The sequence below is a fragment of the Canis lupus genome, chromosome 15, assembly GCF_048164855.1.
Source record: "Canis lupus baileyi chromosome 15, mCanLup2.hap1, whole genome shotgun sequence".
NCBI lineage: Eukaryota > Metazoa > Chordata > Mammalia > Carnivora > Canidae > Canis > Canis lupus.
In genome coordinates this window covers 37,109,184-37,129,872 of record NC_132852.1, presented here as the reverse complement: position 1 = coordinate 37,129,872, position 20,689 = coordinate 37,109,184, and the positions used below count along the sequence as shown (strand labels likewise).

At 37.8% G+C, this 20,689-nt stretch overlaps 1 protein-coding gene across 9 annotated transcripts in view; it reads left to right on the top strand.

Moving 5' to 3' along the window:
- The window catches only part of ZMAT4 (zinc finger matrin-type 4), a 339,499-nt gene that overhangs the window by 101,629 nt on the left and 217,181 nt on the right, over positions 1-20,689 (top strand). For all 9 annotated transcript variants that reach the window (XM_072776591.1, XM_072776592.1, XM_072776594.1 and 6 more), the window contains one exon: positions 14,147-14,236. In XM_072776591.1, the coding sequence (XP_072632692.1) occupies positions 14,147-14,236 (90 nt within the window). The remainder of the gene's footprint in view (positions 1-14,146; positions 14,237-20,689) is intronic.

The following is a 20,689-nucleotide window of genomic DNA, read 5'->3' as shown; positions in this document are numbered from 1 at the left end:
TTCTCACCTGTGCCCTATGTCACATGCAAAAATCTAGCTCAAACATGGTGAGAAACAGTAGGGTGGGGAGACATGGATATGTCATTCTGTGACTATTATTTTACATTGAGAAATGTTCCTAATAAATTTGTTGATAACTTTTTTTGACATATATGAAGTCATATTTCAAGTACACCAGAGGAACCTGACTTTAAGTTATAAAAGTTTTTTGTGAATTAGAGAATCTCTTTGTCAGGCAGATATTGTCAGGCAGTTTTCTTGGTCCTTTAAAGTGTTTTCTTCCTTCCTTCTTTCCTTTCTTCCTTCATTCCTTCCTTTTTCTTTTCTTTTCTTTTCTTTTCTTTTCTTTTCTTTTCTTTTCTTTTCTTTCTTTTCTTTCTTTTCTTTCTTTCTGTCTTTTTTTTTTTTTTTTTTTTGCTATGTTTACACTGAGGCCTAATTGAGTTCATGTTATATAGCCTTGGTCACTTATTTATTTATTTCAGCTTTGTTGAGGCATAATTGGTAAATAAATTTAAAGTGTACATCATGATAATTTGATATACTTACACCTTGTGAAGGGATATTCCCCCATCCAGTTAATTAATCTATCACCTCACATATTTTATATATGGACATATATAATTTATAATGCATTATGTCTAAATGTAATATACAAACATAATATATAAATATACATATAAATATAATATATACATATAATATATATGAAAACATTTAAGTTCTACTCATTTATCAAGTTTCAATTATCCCATGCATTGTTATAAATTATAGTCACAATGTTTTAGATTAGATAGATTCTCAGACCTTATTCATCTTATAGTCTAAAGTTTATACCCTTTTACCAACTTCTCCCAATTTTCCCTACCTACCCACACCTCACCACATCCAGGCCGTGGCAACCATTCTTTTACTCTCTATTTGTAGGGGTTTGACTTTTTATTTATGTATTTATTTTAGATTCCATATATAAGTGACACCATGCAGTATTTCTTTTTCTTTGGTTTATCTCACTTAGCATAATGCCCTCAAGGGCTATTAGTGTGTCACAAGTTGCAGAATTTCCTTTATTCTCATGTCTGAATAATATTCCATGGTATATACACCCCACAACTACTTTATCCATTCATTCATTGATGGATATTTAGGGTGTTTCCATATGTTGGCTATTGTGAATAAGGAGATTAAATCAGTAATCAAAAACCTCCCATCAAAGAAAAGCTCAGGACCAGATGGCTACATTAGTGAATTCTACCAAACATCTAGAGAAGAATTAATAATTCTTCTCAACCTCTTCCAAAAAATAAAACAGGATGAAACAATTCCAAACTCATCCTTAAGGACTGAGGCCAGAATTTCCTTAATACTGAAACCACAAAAGGACACAACAAGAAAATTACAGCCTAATAGTCTTCAAGAACATAGATGAAAATATCCTTAACAAAATATTAACAAACCAAACCTAACAGTACATTTAAGGGATAACATGCCATGATCAAGTAAAGTTTATTCCAAGGATGTAAGGATGGTTCAACCTCTAAAAATCAGTCAATATGATACAACACAATAAACAGAATCAATGATAAAAATTATATGATAATCTCAATAAATATAGGAAAAGCATTAGATAGACTTCAACATTCATTTATGATAAAAGCTCTCAACAAACTGGGTATAGAGAAATGTACCTCAACATAATAAAGCCCATATGTGGGATGCCTGGGTGGCTCAGTGGTTGAACATCTGCCTTTGACTCTGGGCGTGATCCCGGGATTCTGAATTCAGAAATCTGTCGCATTTCTATACACTAATAACAAACTATCAAAAGCAGAAATTTAAAAAATATTTACAATTGCATTAAAAAGAAAAAAATATGTAGGGATAAATTCAACCAAGGTGGTGACAGATCTGTATACTGAAAATTACAAAACACTGATGAAAGAAATCAAAGAAGATACCTCAAAAATTGGAAAGATGTTCTGTGCTCATGGATTGGAAAAATTAAATTGATAAAATGTTCATGCTGCACAAAGTAATCTATAGATTCAATGTAAGTGCTATCAAAATTCCAGCAACATTTTTCACAGAAAAAGATCAAACAATCCTAAAATTTGTATGGACCCACCAAAGACCCTGAATAGCTGAAACAATCTTGGAAAAGAAGAATAAAGCAGGAGACATCACACTTCCTAATTTCCAACTATAGTACAAAACTGTAGTAATCAAAACAGCATGATATAGGCATAAAAATAGACCCATAGATCAATAGAACAGAATAGAGAGCATGGAAATAAACCCACAATTATAATGATTACTTAATTTACAACAAAAGAGGCAACAATATACCATGGAGAAAGGATAATTTCTTCAACAAATGATGTTGGGAAAACCGGACAGCCGCATGCAAGGAAATGAAGCTGTGTCCCTATGATAGGGACTCAACTCAAAATGGAGTAAAGACTTAAACACAAGACCTGAAACCATAGAAATTCTAGAGAAAAGCATAGAGAATAAGCCCCTTGACACTGGTTTTGGCCATGACTTTTTTTTTTTTTTTTTGATTTGACATCAAAGGAAAGGTAACAAAAGCAAAAATAAGCAAGTGGGAATATAAAACAAAAACCAACTACAGAACAAAAAAGCTTCTCACCTGGCTGTGTAAATTGTTAACAGCATTTATAGAGGAACTGTTCTGTGCAGAACTTTTAAAGGTGCATTGATGGATCAGAACTATAATAATAACAAGAAATTGAGGATTCAGTCATACAAACAGAATTCTACTTGAAAATAGTTATATGGTACAGGCACGCCTGGGTGGCTCAGGGGCTGAGTGCCTACCTTTGGCTCAGGGTGTGATCCCGGGGTCCTGGGATCGATTCCTGCATCAGGTTCCCCATGAAGAGCCTGCTTCTGCCTATGCCTCTGCGTCTCCCTGTGTCTCTCATGAATAAATAAAAATCTTTTAAAAAATTATATGGTACATGCCAAGGAGAATAAAATAATAGGAAAAAAAAGAGAATCTAAGATGAAAATGTTAGACAGTGTAAAGAGGCCAGATGTGAGCCTTCCTGCTGCTGTTCTTATTATGGCCATCTGGGTGACTATCCTGCTTTGCTCAGCTAGTCATCCATTTCATGAGGGCAGGGACTCTCTTACCTTGGTTTCTCCCCAAACTAAGCCTCACTCTAGACAAATAGGTGGAGACTGCACTAGTGTCTGTTCATGGTAGTGGAGGGTTAATCTTGGAGGACTTTGCACAGTGATGTGCTTATAGTGTGCTAAAATTTTTCTTATTCTAGACATGAATTTTATATGAGAAACCAAGGCACCTTGGGAAATGATAGCTCAAGATTGGCTTGTGATGCTTAAGCTTTCACATTTCAGAAGGATTTTATAGCTTTGTTGCTTCAAATCACCCAGTCCTCCTTGGCTTTAATTACTGATCACACTGGCTTTATTTTTTTTCCCCTCATCTCTAACTTCAACTTCTTTACAAAGGGCTTCTGGGGGAAATATCTTTTTTTTCCCCAAACAGCAAAAGAAAGGTCTAGATGAGGTAAGTCATATTATTTATCTTCTGGTGTTTTATTTTTCATATTATTCTGCTTAAAATGTGCAGACATCATGGAGACATATTTAGCTCTATCCTCACACTACAGAAAAATGGTTCCTCTTCACTTTGGTGGTAATTTAATATTCTGAGTTGCAAGACTTTGATTTAAAATTGTAATGCATTGATATAGTCACTTGTGTAGGCAGACAGAAGTACAGATTTAATGCAAACATGTTTTTACACAGCCATGAATATTGCACATCCCACTATATACATTTTTTCCAACAGAAATTAATTTTTCCTAATGCTTGTTTAAGATAAGCATTCTTATTTCAAATGCTCTTCAAAAAATACTTCAGAAAAAATGAAATGACTAGAAACTTTGCTTTTGAAAAATGGACTGATTACTGTATTAAGAAGAAAGACTCCAAGAGAGTAACTAGTTGAGAGGATGGCACATGTCTTTTTTTTTTTTTTTAAGATTTTATTTATTTATTCATGAGAGAGAGAGAGAGGCAGAGACACAGGCAGAGGGAGAAGCAGGCTCCATGTAGGGACCCTGATGTGGTACTTGATCCTAGGACTTTGGGATCATGCCCTGGGCCAAAGGCAGGTGCTAAACTGCTGAGCCACCCAGGGATCCCCATGGATGACACATGTATTAGTCAGCTCTGGCTGCTATAACAAAATACCATGGAATGGTGGCTTAAACAATAGATATTTATTTTCTCACCATTCTGGACACTGGAAGTTCAAGAGTGAAGTGCCAGCAGGGTTGGTTTTTGGTAGTGTCTCATCTTGGCTTGCAGAAGGGCTGCCTCCTTGCTGTGTCCTCACATGGCCTTTAATTTGTGCATATGGAAAGAAGAGGTTTCCGGTATCTCTTCCTCATCTTAAAAGGACACCAGTCCTATTGAATTAGGACCTCACCTTTAACCCATTGAAACTTATTTAACTCTGTAAGGTCCCTGTCAATATACAATAATGTTGGGGATTAGGGCTTCAATATGAATTTGGGGAAGGACACAGTTCAGTCTATGTAGCACAAATGCCTGAGATCGTATAAGTAAAAACTAAGAGATATATTACCCTTGCCCACAACAGGTTACATATTTGACCATAAGATAAGTAAGACTTTTTCAAACCAGCATCTGGTGAGTGGGGAATTCTTGGAAACAGTGGAAGAATTGATTCTGTCCTCTCCCAAACCTCTGCTACCTCAGTAAGCTGGATCTGTATGTGCCATGGTAATGTCCTTGGCAATATGACTTACTTCGAATCTTGACTTTTGTGCCAATTGCATCAATTCCTCAGTTTCTTCAGAGTTTATGCTTCATTCACAATCTTCATCAGTTCACCTGCTGAGAGTTTTTCCTCCAATGGGCACAGTGGACAAAATGGTTTCTTAGAACTCTCTCTGGTCTGCAGGTTCAGTGCTTCTCTCTGACCTGCACTGCAGTAGTGGGGTACAGAGATGGAAACAGATGATTGACGGGTTTGATTTCGTTTTAGAATGGAAGGGAATGTGTAACAACTATTCACATGCCACCTTCAAACTGTTGTTTTCATTAATCAAAGGTCTTAGGCTCGCGTTCTAGAATTGCCTCATTCTTTTATTCAGGCCTTCAATCACTCAACTGAAAAACCTTTTTTGAGCACTGACTATGTGTGATAGAGGATGAGAAACAATAATGAACAAAATAGATACAATCTCTATTCTCTGAGAATTTATTAGTTGTAGGATCTTGAGCAAGTCTCTTGGTCTTTTGGAGACTTATTAATAATCATTTTAAAGTAGGACTATTAGAATGGTAAATCATGAGTACTGAAATGAATCTTTAAAATTGTGTTTTTCCCCCTCTCTAATTACTGGAATGATGAGGTCTCTCAAAGAGTTTGGAAAATTAAAAAAAAAAAAAAAACATACAAAAAAATCAACAAAATGAAAGACAACCTCCTGAATGGGAGAAAATATTTGCAAATGATATATCCAATAAGCAGTTAATATCCAAAATTTGTAGAAGTTCTACAAGTCAACACCAAACCCCTCCACCCACAAGTATTCCAATTAAAAACTGGGCAGAAGCCATGAATAGACATTTTCCCAAAGAAGACACATACAGATGGCAGACACATGAAAAGATGCTCAACAATACTAATCATCAGGGAAATGCAAATTAAAACCACAATGAGGTATCACTTTATGCCTGTCAGAATGACTGGAATAAAAAAGACAAGAAATAATAAATGTTGGCGAGGATGTGGAAAAAAGGGAACCTTTGTGCACTCTTGGTAGGAATTCAAATTGCTGTAGCCATTGTGGAAAATAGTGTGGAGCTTCCTCAAAAGTTAAAAATAGAATTACGGTATGCTGCAGTAATTCCACTACTATGTATTTGCCTGATGAAAGTGAAAACACTAATTTGAAAAATTACATGCACCCCTGTTTATTGCAGTACTTTTTATGGTAGTCAGGGTAGGGAAGAAACCCAAGTGTCCATCAATAGATAAATGGATAAAGAAGATGTGACATATGTGTGTGTGTGTGTGTGTGTATAGATAGATAGATAGATAGACAGATGATAGATACTACATAATAGATAAATAGATAAGGGGAATTAGGAGTACACCTATCCTGGTGAGCACTAAGAAATGTATACAATTATTAAAATCATTATATTGTATACCTGAAACTAATATACCTTTGTATGTTAATTATACATGAATTAAAAAGGAAGATGGCAGCCCAGGTGGCTCAGCCATTTAGCGCTGCCTTCTGCCCAGGGTGTGATCCTGAAGACCCGGGATTGAGTCCTACATCGGGCTCCCTGCATGGAGCCTACTTCTCCCTCTGCCTGTGTCTCTGCCTCTCTCTCTCTCTCCATTTCTGTGTCTCTCATAAATCAATAAATCAATAAATCAATCTTAAAAAAATAAAAAGGAAGATTTGGGATCTGTGTGTATGTGTGTGTGTGTGTAACAGAATGTTACTCAGTCACAGAATAATGACATCCTGCCATTTCCAACAACAAGGATGGAGCTAGAGGATATCATAATAAATGAAATAAGTCCGAGAAAAAACCAAATACCTTATGGTTTCATTGATATGTGCATTATAAAAAACAAAACAAAAAAGCAGACCCATAAATAGATGAAACTGGTGGTTGCCAGAGTGGAAGGGGACAGTGTGTTGGGCAAAATGGGGGAAGGGGAGTGAGATGTACAGGCTTCTAAGTATGGTATGAATAAGTCATGCAGGTAAAAGGTATAGTGTAGGAAATATAGTCGATGGTATTGTAATAGTGTTGTAGGGTGACAGAAATTTTAAAAACTACATAAGAAAAATTGAAATCGACTGTGATCCATGATAAGCAATGTTAACCCTTTGGTATATTTCTCCCTGGAATTTTTCTATGTGTACATATACTATATATATATATATATAGTATAAAAATGGCATCATTTATATTCTTGTTTGAAAGTGACTTTTTCTTGATATTATTTGATAGATTTTTAAAATGTCATTGATATTATTAATGTATTTGATGATGGCAGTTTGGTAATCTATCATATAGATATAATGTTTATTCTTCTCACTTAGGATATCTAATTTATTTTCTCAATTTCACTATTATAAGCAAATGGCAATACATGTTTTTGCTTCCTTAAAATCAATTCATAGAAGTAGAATTATTGGATTGAACAGTTTTTCTGAAAAAAAAAAAAAGTTTTTCTGTTTTGAATATATATTGCAAAATTTCTATACTGGAAGCTTATATCAATTTATATGCCTAGTAACTGTGTACAAGAATCTTCATTTTCCTGTATCTTCACCAATATAGGTATATTTATTTTGAAAATATTTGTTCTTTAATGGTGAAAAAATATTTTTTATTTAAAAATTAAAAGGTAGAATTTGGATGAACTTGTTATATATTTTAGCTATTTGCTTTTCTGAAATTCCTATTTATATCTTTTTCCTATCTTAATATTTTTAAATAAATTTGTTAGAATACTGTATCTTAGGTATTAAACCATTTTATTTTACATCTTACAAATATTTTTCCTATTTTATGGTTTACTTCTTATATGTATTTCAATTAAAAACATCTATTTTTAAAAGCTATATCTATCAGGCCTTCTTTTGCTTTGCTGTTTAGAAAACTTCCCAATGACAAAGTTAGACATAAGTTTCTAGTTTTCTTTTGGTTCCAAGTTATTGGATCTATTTTGGGAGTTTTTTATTCTATTTGCCCATTTGTTCCGATCTTTCATATGTAAAATCTCCAGTATCATTTTTTTTTTCCACTTCTTTATCCGATCCCTCTCCTTTCTAGGAGTGTCTCTATGTTGACTTCTACACTGATCTGCAGTACTGGTTCTGCTTTTGTACTGATGTGAAAGACATTCAAAATTAAACCATGATATTTTTTATGTCCTTTTTTATTAACTCAGGCAGTACATCCTTATTTCAATCAGCTGTCTTATCTCATCTTTTAGCTTTCACCCTCAGTCTGTATTTTCTTGAATTAAATGAATGAAGCATGTGCCATTTAAAATATACTTCTATTTATTGTAGGAAATATTTTGCAAATAATTGCTTTATGTCTTTTCCTTGAGAGTTATCCAAAGTCTTCTTTTCTATTACAGAAATTTTTCCTAGGTGCTACCAATCCTTGGCAGAATAGAGGTTATGAAAGGCCTCCTATTTGTCCCTAGTGTGTGAGGATTGGCTTTTGATCCTTTCATGTTACCGCTGAAAGCTTGCAGGTTTTCTGATCTGATCCATTTGTAGGACCATTTCTGGAGGTCTGGAACGTGGGTCCTTGGGCAGTTCCAGCAGAGGAGATTTATTTCTTCCTTATAGGGGATGTTTCTCTTTTGAGATCTTTAGTTGACCCATCTCCGACTCTAGATATGGGGGGTTTCTGTATCGAGTCTCTTTCCTGTGATAATATGGAAAGATGCCTCACTCTGGAAAAGAGTCCCAGTCATCATAGGGTATCTCCAACACTTGGGGTTTTCTCTTTGTCTTATCTATACTTAACCTTGACTTCCTAGTGAAGTTGTGCTCTGGCTTTTTTAGGGCTCAGCCCTGGAGCTCTTAACCTGGAAGTGCTATGTGAGACTGTACCAGAATGCCTTCTCCTTCCTGAGGGATGGAGCCCGTGTCTCACATTCACCAGTCATTCTCAGGTAGCTGAGGAGTTAGACTTTGGTTATTTGTTGTCTTTCCCTTAATCAGCTCTTCTTCACCCTAGAATGAGTATAAACAGTTCAAAATTGGTGGCATGTGAGAATCACTTTTCTGTAATTATCAGTATTTCAGGTTTTCCCTTTCTCTTATACTCTTTGGCTTATTTTAGCTGGTTTCTGGAAGAGGTATAATTAGATACCTAAGATGAAATAAAATGGTGAAGACTTAACTAGGAAATCAGGAATGGATCTTAAAGTTTATTTGAAATAACACCTCTCCTGCCAGCCTCACAACTGTGATTTGAGGATAAAATGAGATGGTAAATGTCAAAGGACTTTGAAGGCTGTTTGGAGCATTATGCAAATATTAAGTTACTTTGTTATCTTTTCATTTTGTGAGACCAGAAATCAGTAGCCTTTTTGGAAGCAAATTTGAGTTGTGAATTTTTTAAGAGTATGTGATAATGGAAGATGGCTATTTAGGTGAAGCACAAAGCCATTCTATTTCAATGTGGTCCACCCCCTTCTTTCACACAATACTTCTGAAATAGAGGTTTGTCTTGTTCTTTATCCCCTCAAAGGGAAGGCTGGCCTGAATTTCCACTTTAGACTATTTCTTTGAGTGCCAGGAGATTGTTTCAGTCAAAGAAACTAATCTGCAGATGGGTCTGCCCCCTGCACAATGCCCAGCATCAGGGGCAAAGGCTTTAATTAAAATGGAAGAGTTGGTAATTTCTGGCCTATCTGGGAAGCTTAAAGTTGATGTGGTTTGAATGAAAGTAATGACTTTTGCTTAAAATGCAAATATTAATGCGAGGGCCAGGGACTGACTTTTGGTGCAAGCGAGAGACTGTAATTTCTTTTTCATGGCTCTTCCCTTAAAGAAATAGTCCTTTTTTTCCCCCTGAAACTCTGTAATATATACATTTAACATGCCAAGTACTTTTTTCTCCTTACATTTCCTTTAATTTGGCAATTAATCTTTTTAAACTCTTAAAAGCAGTGTGTATTTTAGGTATTCATAAATCTTTGAAAAAATCATAAGGATTTGTTTTTGTTGTTCATATTTATTTGGATGACATAAATGCATTTCAGAAATGGCTTTCCTTCCAGTTTGGTTGTCTGAATGGCATTTTCCCACTGTGCCTATAGTCTCCATTTATACACAGGAAGTGGAATGATCACATCGTGAAGAGGACCTATATTTACCATGGCTTTTGTATGTACCAAGATAAAGTTTTAAAGATTTTATTTATTTATTCATGAAAGACACACACACACAGAGGCAGAGACACAGGTAGAGGGAGAAGCAGGCTCCATGCAGGGAGCCCGATGGGACTCGATCCTGGGTCTCCAGGACCACGCCCTGGGCTGAAGGCAGCGCTAAACCGCTGAGCCACCAGGGCTGCTCCCAAGATAAAGTTTTAAAAGTTAAAGTAATGTGTATTGCTCTTGGGTTCAGTAGGCTCATCAAATCACCAAGTATTGCAGTGAAAATAATGATACATTTTGAATGTGGATAAGGCATTAACAAGGGTAGATGGAGATGTAGTCAATTATACCAGTATATGAATATATGAGTATAAAAGCATTTCAGATCAGTGTGCTTTTTTACTAATTATAATCATTATAAGTAGAAAGTATACTTATTGAGGAATGACAGTAGCTTGAGCATTGTGAAGTTATTACTTTAAGGGAAAATTTGTTGTAGAAATAAAGAACGAAAATCATCCATACTTTTTCTACCCTAATAAGTCATGCTTGTTTTTATTTTTCCTTTCTACTTCTTATTGATATCCTTACAAATATTTATATAATTTTGATCACAGTATATAAGCAATTTTTGGCTCAGCATTTTTCATTCAGCATTAATTATGTATTTTACGTATTTTATGTATTTTTTCAATTTCTAACTGAACACAAGGACATCCAGTAGCTGCTTTAACCAGCCTCTTGTCAGACATATAACTGCTTCCCTGATTTGCTATTCCTGGTTAGGGAATGTGCAGTGAACATCTTTGCTCAAATTTAAGTTTAACTTTTTGTGGGAAGGTTTTTGTTTGTTTGTTTGTTTGTTTTTAGAATAAATTGGAAGCAGTGAGGTTACCATGCCAAATTTCAAGCAATTTCTGGTAGGTCAGGGGTGGAGAGGAGACCTTTGGAGGAAGACGCTTCTTGTAACTCAGTGTGTCCAGCCTTGAGGAAGGGGGGGAGGATGCCAGGAAGCAAGGAGAGGACTCACTAGCAGAGCTGCACCCTGCTGTGCCCAAGATTGGGAATCCGAGAAACCACCGAGGAGCCGACACCGATGCAAACACAGGAGGGTTTATTTACAAGCTCGAGCTTGGGTCCAAGTGTACCCGACTCGCGGAGCACGGACTTGGACCCGTGGTGGGTTTCAGCTTAGTTTTAAGGGCTGGTCTAGGGGACCTCCAGAAGGGCTGGAGCAATTCCTCAAGTTCTGTTTACATTTTGATACGGGGCCTTCAAGGGCATTGAGCTCTGTTCTTATTCTAATAGGGGCTTCCTGCCACTGGCTTGGGCTCTGTTTTTATTCTAATATGGGGCTTTCTAGGACGTCAAGCTGTAAACTGTTTTCTTCCTGTAACTGAAGTAAGGTAAAGTTCAGTTCTTATTCACAGGGGCCTGGGATGGCTGTACTTGTGCTAACTCTGAACTTAAAGTAGAATGGCCTTAATTTTCTCAGCCTCCGCACGCCCCAATGTTGAAGGCTCCAAGGCTAAGGCAGGCGAGTTGTAGGGTACCTGGAAGCATTTTGCTACCAACCTTTCTCTTCATCAACCAACATCTTTTGGAAGTGGTGTTGGGTTTGGATCAGTCTACCTGAACAGGTGTGATTCCACACTCCTCTCACTGAGAAGTAGACTGTCTTTAGGGTTTTTACTTCCTATTCTAAGTCAGGATTGGCTTGTGGGCAGGGAAGGCTTTGAGTCCAGTCCCTGGCATCCAGGGGAAAAACAGCAGGAGGGCAGAGGCAATGGGGGAAGCAGTTACATGATTAACTAGAATCCCTCCACCATCATTCCAGAATGAGGTGGGATTTTCCAAAGCTGTTTTTCTTCACCATACTTAAGGGCAAAAGCAGTACCTGGAGGGTGGTCAGTTCTTCCATCAAAACTGGAGGCTGGGTGAATTGGCAGAGAACAACAGGCCTTTAATGAACAAAATCTCTAATAAGGCTCAGATTTTAAAATCTCTTGTCACTAATGGCCTCACAGCAGAACTTAACATACGGGTTTTTAATAGTTTTGTCAAACTGCAATTAAATAACCTAGTGAACTCTGCCTTTGCTGAAAAGAATCTTAGTGAAGGGAAGAACTCCATCCACAAAACAGGCCACATTATGAGATTTCCTATTTTGCCATGATTTTTTTCTCTGGGAATCCAGGGCTTCTAGTAGACTGATGATATTATGTACTGTGATTCTTTCTTCTATGGTAACAAATGCAGCACTGAAAGCCCCCTTCAGCCACATTGGAGCTCTCACTGGTATCGCTTTGTCTTTTCACTAATTGCCTATCCATTGTGCTTTTCTCCAGCCCAGCCCCTGTGGCCATATTCAGCAACCTGCAGGTTTTTAAATGTTCTTTTTTTTTTTTTTTTTTTTTAACTGTAGCAGTATTCTTCACTTTTCCACTATCCCTTGCTTCCAAAAAACCAACAAAACTAAAAAATGTATACAGATTTTAATAATCAGCATTTTTCTCTGCAAAAAAACCTGCACTAGTCTGCACTGACTGCATCATTCTCAAAAACATGCAGAAGCTGAATAGTGCTATTGAAATCATCTGGCACAGGTTCTCATAGGTCTCAATTTTGCTGTCCTACCAATCTCCCAGGCAAACAAGACTCCAGGTAACCTTTGATCACACCTTACAATGCAACCTAGAAATGGCTACAAATATATTTCAAAATCACACATCAATACTTTTACACATCTGTAATATCTTTCATGTTCCATTAGCACCTTTAAACCCATTTAAAGGCCTTAAAAGTATTCAAAGACTGTGTAGAAGCATGTTTTTTAGAAGCACAATAAAGGAATGAAAAAAGTGATAAAGAGGAAAGCCTGACGGAGGGATTTATATCATATCCTGTGAACAAGTTGCAATTTGCTGTGTGTCCTCTGAAAATCACTTTGCCTTTGTGGCTAATCCATGAAGGCAAACCATCATGCAGGAGATTGGCTGGACCCCACGTGTAAGTAAAGGCAAAGTGGAACTAAGGCCTGGAAAAGAAGGAAATAAGCCCTGAGCAAAGGAAGGAGTTAGGGAATCAGAATTAAGTAGTGATGGGTTCAAGGAGAATTGATATCACACCACTTGTAGATTCTGAATTCAGGATTGGTGCCCTCACTGGTGAGATATGTTAAGCATTACATAGATTGCAATTTTTCATATGCACTGCTTCATTTAAATCTCACAGCAACCCTAATAATATTATGTTCATTTTGTACACAGAGAAAATGAGACTCATTTTAGCCATAAACAAATTAGGCTGACTTGCTCAATATCACACAACAGAGAGTCACGGAGCTGCACTTGGGTTCTGAACTTGCGCTGCTGTTAGTACCCTTCACTTGGCCATTCTGCCTCAGGCGGCACCTGAGAAGTTAGAACTGCAGTATTCTTTAAAGGTGAGGGAAGTTCAGGTGGACTCTCAGTTGAGCAAAGGAGTAGAGGAAGGATAGAACTAAAATACGATTGAGTTCTTCATGCTGCACATAGATCCGTCCATAGGGGCCGAAACCCATAGTCCTACTAATCCTGCAGGAGGCGGGGCTTCAATCCTTCATCTGCTCTGCCTGTTGACATGCAGTTTGGGCTCTTATCAGTCCTCAGACTTGCATATGATATCTTTTGTTTGCTCATGACATCCGAGTCAGGAAAATCTCTTTTGATAGCGTCTTACTGAGGCTCCAACATGGAGAACCAGACAGAGAGACTTCTGTTGGAGATGCAATGTGTGCTGACTCCCGGAGGGCTTTGTCCCCACTTCCTTAGGGCAGGACAGCAGGAGTGTGAGACAAGGCTGGGGACCTAGCCTTCCATCACAGCCTATCCTTGTATGATTCTGTCTGCTGATCTGTTCTTATTTTGAGGACAATTAAATATATTATTCACTCCAGGCTTTAAGTCCTGGAGTGCTTTTGCCTTTCTTTTTAAACTATCTTTTCTAATTCTGAAATTATGTTGGCTTTTTATAATTTGGGCAAGTCACTTAACCTATCTGAATCTTCAACTCACGTAATTTTCAGGAGACGTGGAAAGTGTTTTTAATGAAAGTACTACTTTGCGTTTGCAGTCACTGGCTATGTTTCCAAGGATTTAAAATGCCTTCTCTTTCATAGTGTCTGCTTCTGCTTTTCCTTCCCAGAGTCGAAAACATGCAAGCAAAGTCCGACTGTATTACATGCTTCATCCCAGGGATGGTGGGTGTCCTGCCAAGAGGCTCCGGTCAGAAAATGTGAGTATCTGGCACCATCTGATATCCTTAGATGATTTGTTCAGTTGGCTAAGAATTTTGTAGGGCTAGAGAGTAAAGTCATGTCCACCTTGGCAGGAAAGCTAAGGGAGTAGAGATAGTTCTTATTAAATACTACAGAAAATATTACATGTAAGCAAGTGTTTTTCCTTTTTCCTGCCCAAACTTGCCAGTATGGTGTTGGAGGACTTTGCGATGATTCTGTGCTGGGGTGGAGCAGAGAAGGAATATACAGAGGGGACAGAGGGCAGCTGGCTGAAGGGAGGCAGGAGTCATCAGAAGAAAAAGAGTAGGAAAGGTGGCCTAAGGAGAAACCCTGTGAGAAATATCAGATACTTTGCTGTTTACATATTTTAGTTTTCTGTTGGTGTATAAAACTGAATGCAAATTTGTTTGTTTATAATAAAGACTGCACATCTTGCAAATAAAAATACTCTGTTTTTAATCAGTGCCCCTCTCCCTGAGGGAATATTTACTTGGGAAGAAAATGACAATTAGGAAGTTGCTTTGAGGCTGTAAAGACAGAGCAAAGGGTTTACTTCAGCCAGGCCAAGGTAGGGACTAACGAAATAAATAATCCTTCCTCCCAGCAGGGGTTACTTTTCCTATTGAGTGGGTGTTCATATCCATCCATTGCAGAGGTCCTCTGTGATAAACGCCACAGATTAAACAGAGATCTCTTGTCCTTTGAGTTCTGAGGAGGCTGCAGGTGTATAATTTATACCCTCCGCCCTCTCTTATGCTTGTGATCCCTTTCTCTTTCTGCTGCTATAGAGAATGCCAGTCTCTTTTCTGACTAAGAATTAATATATGATCATTGAAGAGCAAGCAGTATTTGCAGACTCCTTTGAGAACTTTTTCTTCTGGTTTATCATGGAATCTGTGTATCCTTGAAAATTTGGATCTACCAATGATGTGTTTATTAAATTGTTTTCTATAGATTTCTATAATCATAGTATAAGAGTAAATCAGTAAGCAGGAAAAGAAACATAATGAACTTACTTAAAAATTTTTTTTTAAAGATTTTACTTATTTATTTAGAGAGGGAGGGAGAGACTCTCAAGCAGGCTATGCTGAGTGTGGAGCCTGATGCAGGGATCAATCTCATGACCTGAGCCCAAATCAAGAGTTGGATGTTTATCTGAGTGAGTGACCCAGGCACCTCCATAATGAACTTACTTTTTGAAGGAAATTATTGATGCTTTTATTAGGGTGTATGGTACATTTCAAAGGTGAATACATAATTTGCCTTAGGCATTTTGACATACAGGGTACAGCATGGAAGCCACCCCAGTTCCTCAGTAGGGCTGTGAAAGTTGATGTTTGTAATTATTTGGCCAACTTGGACTCATACCTAAGCGTTGGAAGACTGATTATTAAAAAAAAAAAAAAAAAAAAAAAAGACCAGCCAGAGAGAGTGAGAGAACAAGAGAGAAAACACTTTGATACACCTGAAATTAATATAACATTGGGTTTCAGCCATACTTTAACTAAAAAAACTTAAAAAAAAAATAAATAGAATTTTGACCCACCCCTATAACAACTAACCTTGGAAACCAACCCATAAATGTATAGTAAGCAGTCTGGGAAGCCTATCTAAGTTTTTTTTTTTTTTTTTTAAGCCTATCTAAGTTAAGCTTATAAGAGGTGAGACCACTGTCTCTAGTAATGATCCAGGAAGCCAAACTGTAATCCCTGAAATAATAGGCCCCAACTGGTTTGGATTTTCTTAATACCTGATAGCTTTCCTAATTTTTGTCTGTGCTTCCAATTTGAAACCAGTTAGAGAAAGCCAAATATGTACCCCTAATCAATCACATAGGATGTGTACTTCTTGTTTGCCTACCTATCATTTTTGCACATGAACAGCCTCCAGTCAGGGCACCCTTGAGGCCTCCCCTTTATTCTATTACAAAGCTTTTCTGCTTGTCTGCTTGCCTTTGAGTCTCCTCCAAATGCATGTGATGGTGGCTAACATCCTTGCTATGGTAAGTTCTGAATAAATAGCCTTTCTTTTTCCCATCTGGTTGGTCTTTGTTTATTTCCATGGGGTTGTAAAATGGAGATAAAAGGAACATCTAATGTACAGTTTTATCATAAGGCCCAAATGAGATAACTCATTTATTCAGCACTTAGTTTCCAAAGCTCTTTCTCCATGGATTATTATTATTGAGCCTCTCTCCACCAATACCCTGCTTCTTGGGAGAATGCAACACTCTCTTCCACTTGCCACTCCATCCTTGCCCATCCTCCCCATTGCTCTGCTTCCAGGGCTGTGACAGTTTTGTGTCACAGTTTTACCTAAGAACAGTTTCATGGCTTCCCTGAATACCCAACAGAGTGAGTGATCTTCTGAAAATAGAGAAAACTTGTTGCTGAGTTTCCACATCCTGACGATACCTGAACCCTTGGGTGCATATTGATTCCTAAAACTGGTGGGGCTTATAATTAATGGCAGTCATCTCTTCCTCCCCACTTCTAAGCCTTCTGGGAATACATAGTAATTCCAAATTTACATACAGATGAACAGAAGTGCCTATTATTATTTCCAAGGTCTATTATCATTTCTACTCCAGGTCATTTGACCTTGTTTTTGTTGTTTTTCAAAAACTTAAAAATTCATTTCTGCCTCCTATCCTGGCATTCCCAGCTTTTTAAATTCCCCCTTCATATGCTTTACTTGTAGAATCCTCATTTGAACATTGATGTTTTTTTCCCTGAAATTGTAGAATGAGACATTTTCCTCCTGGGCCACAGAGTAAAATTAAATGTGAAATAAATTGTTATAGTTGATTGCCTTAGCGAAATTTTCTGTAATCCTGTGAGCATTAGAGCCAAAAAGGACTTTGGAGAACATCTAGTTTATTGAAAGTCTCAGGTTTTCAAGATATTTTTTAGTATCTTCTCACCTGCTTTGGGGGAAAAAAATCTACTTAAGAAACAATATTTTTAAGTAAAAAGACGATTTAGTTTTACTTTTATTTTTATTCTGTAAGGATAAGTAGCTACCAACAAAAATCACCAGTCAGTATTAAGTAAATAGTGTTTTTACATGAAATTAATAGAATTCCTTCTCAGTGGAGAAACTTGACATTTGGTTAGTGTGATCATGCTTATCACTTTTAAATATGTTTATGATTTCCTATAGGTCTGGAATATTCAATGGAGCTGAAGTACCCCCAAGAACTTTCATGGGTTCCTAAAATCCTAGGTTTCAGATCTGAACAACTCTATCTGATTTCATCCCATCTTGTGACAAAAGTGAAAATAAGGCCCAAAGAAGTACGATGACTTGCCCAAATTACTCAGGCCTGAGATTAAGACTGTTCTTGCTTCCCTAAATTCTATTCCTACTGCTGTTCCCACATATCTTGAAATTGTACCTTATATTTAGGCATTGAAGCCATTGCTGGGTCCAGAGCCAGAGAGCAGTGCTGTTCTGGGGCAAAGTAATAATAGCTTGTGCTTAGCAGGCACTTCCCACTTATATTCTAAATGTTTTACATACATTAGCACATTTAATCCTCACTCCTGTGTAGGGTAGGAACTATCATTATCCCCACTTTACAGAAAAGCAAGCTGAAATAGAGAAATTAAGTCACTTGACTCTGGTTACACCACTGGTAAGTGGCAAAGACAAGGCTGGGGAAATATAAAACAAAACCAGAGAAAATTTGTCTGGTGCTGCAAACTAGCTCACCATGTCACTTCCTGGTATAGATGGTAAGCATCAAGTAAGTGCTAGGGGGACAGAGAGAAAGAACCCAGACCCTTCCCCAAGAGAAATCAGGATCTAATTTGGAGAGAGGTCCAGTATGCAGTCATGTCTTCTACTTCAGTGTGATAGCTGGACAGGTGCTACCATAGTTGTCTCCCAGGGCATCATCTGGTACCCTGGAAGGGTCCCCAACCTCTCCTGGAAAGAGTTGCCTGGAGAAAGTGACACTGAACTGATTTTTGAGGGATCGGTGAGCCCTTATTCATGTGGGTGATTCTAGTGAATAAGGCGGGCAAAGGGCTCTTTTCTAAAAATTTTTAAGAAAGATTTTATTGATTGAGAGACAAAGAGACTCCAGTGGGTAGCTGTGTTAGATTCCCAGGACTGCTGTAAAAAAGTACCACAAACTAGGTGGCTAAAAACAACAGAAATTTATTTTCTCACAGTTCTAGAGGCTACAAGTCTGAATCAAGGTGGAGGCAGGGCCTCCTTCTGGAGGCTCTGATTGAAGATCAGTTCCATGCTTCTCTCTTAGCTGCTGGCGGCTGCTGGCAGTGCTTGGTGTTCCTTGGCTTACAGCTGCATCAGGCCAATCTGCTTCTATTTTCATCTGGACTCTTCCTTGTGTGTGTCTCTGTGTGCTCTCTCCTCTTCTTAGAGAGACAACTGTCATTGGACTTAGAGCCTGCTGTAATAATCCTGTGTGACCTCATTATAATTAATTAATCTGCAGAGATTTTCAAGTGTCACCTGTTCAAGGTGGATGTGAATTTGGAGGGCACAGAATTCACTCAATATAGCAGTGGAGACCAAAGTGAAGTGTGGGATGGTGCAAGAAAGGTACAAACATATACTGTGCATAATATTAGCATTTACTTTGTCAAAATGTTTTCTCAAGTGGTCTGCAGCTTAACTCATGGGCACTTCTCAAAGACAGATGTATTACCCATGAAAGCTGCATGCTTTGGCTTCCAGCTGTGTATTGAGAAGTAGAAGTAGGGATTTTGTCCCTGGTTTTGCTATGTTTACTAGTTTTACAGCTTTGTTTTGACTTTCTAAACCTTTATTGCTGTGGTTATAATCAGGGCCTGTAAACACTGCCCTGCCTACCTCTCAGAGTTGTTAAGGGACTCAAATAAAAGCTTCCTCTTTGTGAGGGTGCATGATAAATGGTACAGTGTGTGCGGAGACTTCTTTCATTGAGTTTTTAATTTTAATTTTTCTATGCATTCCAATCTGTAGTCTCTACCATGCAATATACAACTTCTACAGTTCAGTTAGGGGCAGGCCTGCTGTTTTCATGTAGAACCCCTGAAGAGCAATTAGGACCCCAATAAGTGTGAGATCATGTTGACTTATGGGTCTTAAAACAAGAGTCAGAAATAACTGCTGGCCAGATGCAGGCCACTGCCTATTCTTGTGAGGTCTGCAAACTAAGAATGGTTTTTACATGCTTACATGTTGGGGGGGGGGGGGCCGGGAATCAAAAGAAGAATATATTATCATATGAAAAATACCTGAACTTTAAATTTTAATGTCCACAGATGAAGTCTTTTTGGAACATAGCCACACTCAGCCCTTCACAGCTCTATTCACAGGGCAGCAGCGAACTGGGCTATTGCAATAGACTCCATGTCCCACAAGCCTTAGATGTTTCCCCTCCAGCCCTTTACAGAAAGTGTTTGCTGCCCCCTTTGTGAAGTGGACAGTTTCGGTGAAGAAAAGGGGGTTTGCCACTCTTCTTGTTGTGTGTCTTTCTGCTTGCAGGGATGATTCCTTTAAGACATTCCAGACTATCAAAGCTGCCTTGTCCTCTGTTCCTTTTGAGTTTTAGTTTGTTAGTAGCCAGCAGGTTGGAAGTTTTGACCACTAGGAAGTATCATTCCAAACCTCTGAAGAATCGACACCCTTGCTGTTTTGCTTAGGTTCTCTCAGTGCAGATAGCCTGCAATTTAGGAAGGAGTCATGTCATAAGAGTTTGTTTGAAGCCTGCAACATTGTGGAAGCAATAACAACTGGTTTCTTATGCCATCTACACATCAAAGCCACCTCATGGTAGATCAAAACTCTGACTTTTTTGAGGTAATCCTGATTTAGGATACTCATACTTGTTACTACAACTCAATAGTATGTCCTGCAAAGTCCAATATTTCCTCTCTAAACTGTACCCAAAAGTGGAATCAAAATTTTGTTATACAGATACACAGATAAGAATTTAAGTGAAAACAAACAAACAAACCCAGAAGTCCTCATTAATCCAAATGTGTGCATGGCACTTGGCTGTATATGACTCTCCGGGCCCCAGACTAGGGCTCTAGCTTAGGACTGTGGTTCTGAAACTTACTTATATCATAGTTATCACTTCTACCTAAAATCTGATCCAGAGAGGAGGAAGAAAAGGATTTCCCAAAGACAGCTATGAAAAAAAAATATATATATTTTTGCCACAACAGGGGTAGTGCACTGGGTCTTTGATTCTACTGTTGACATATCCTTAGATCATTCTCTTGTTAGCTGGTCACTAATTAAGCCCTCTTTATGTGTCAAGCTTTATGCTAAATACTTGATAGATATTTTATTTGAACTTTACAAATGCAAGTAGGAATCTTTATTGCCTCTATTTAAAAAGGGGTTAAGGAGCACCTGGCTGGCTCTGAAGAGCATGTGATTCTTGATCTTGGGATGGAGGGGTGGAGGCGGTGTTGTAAATTGGGTGT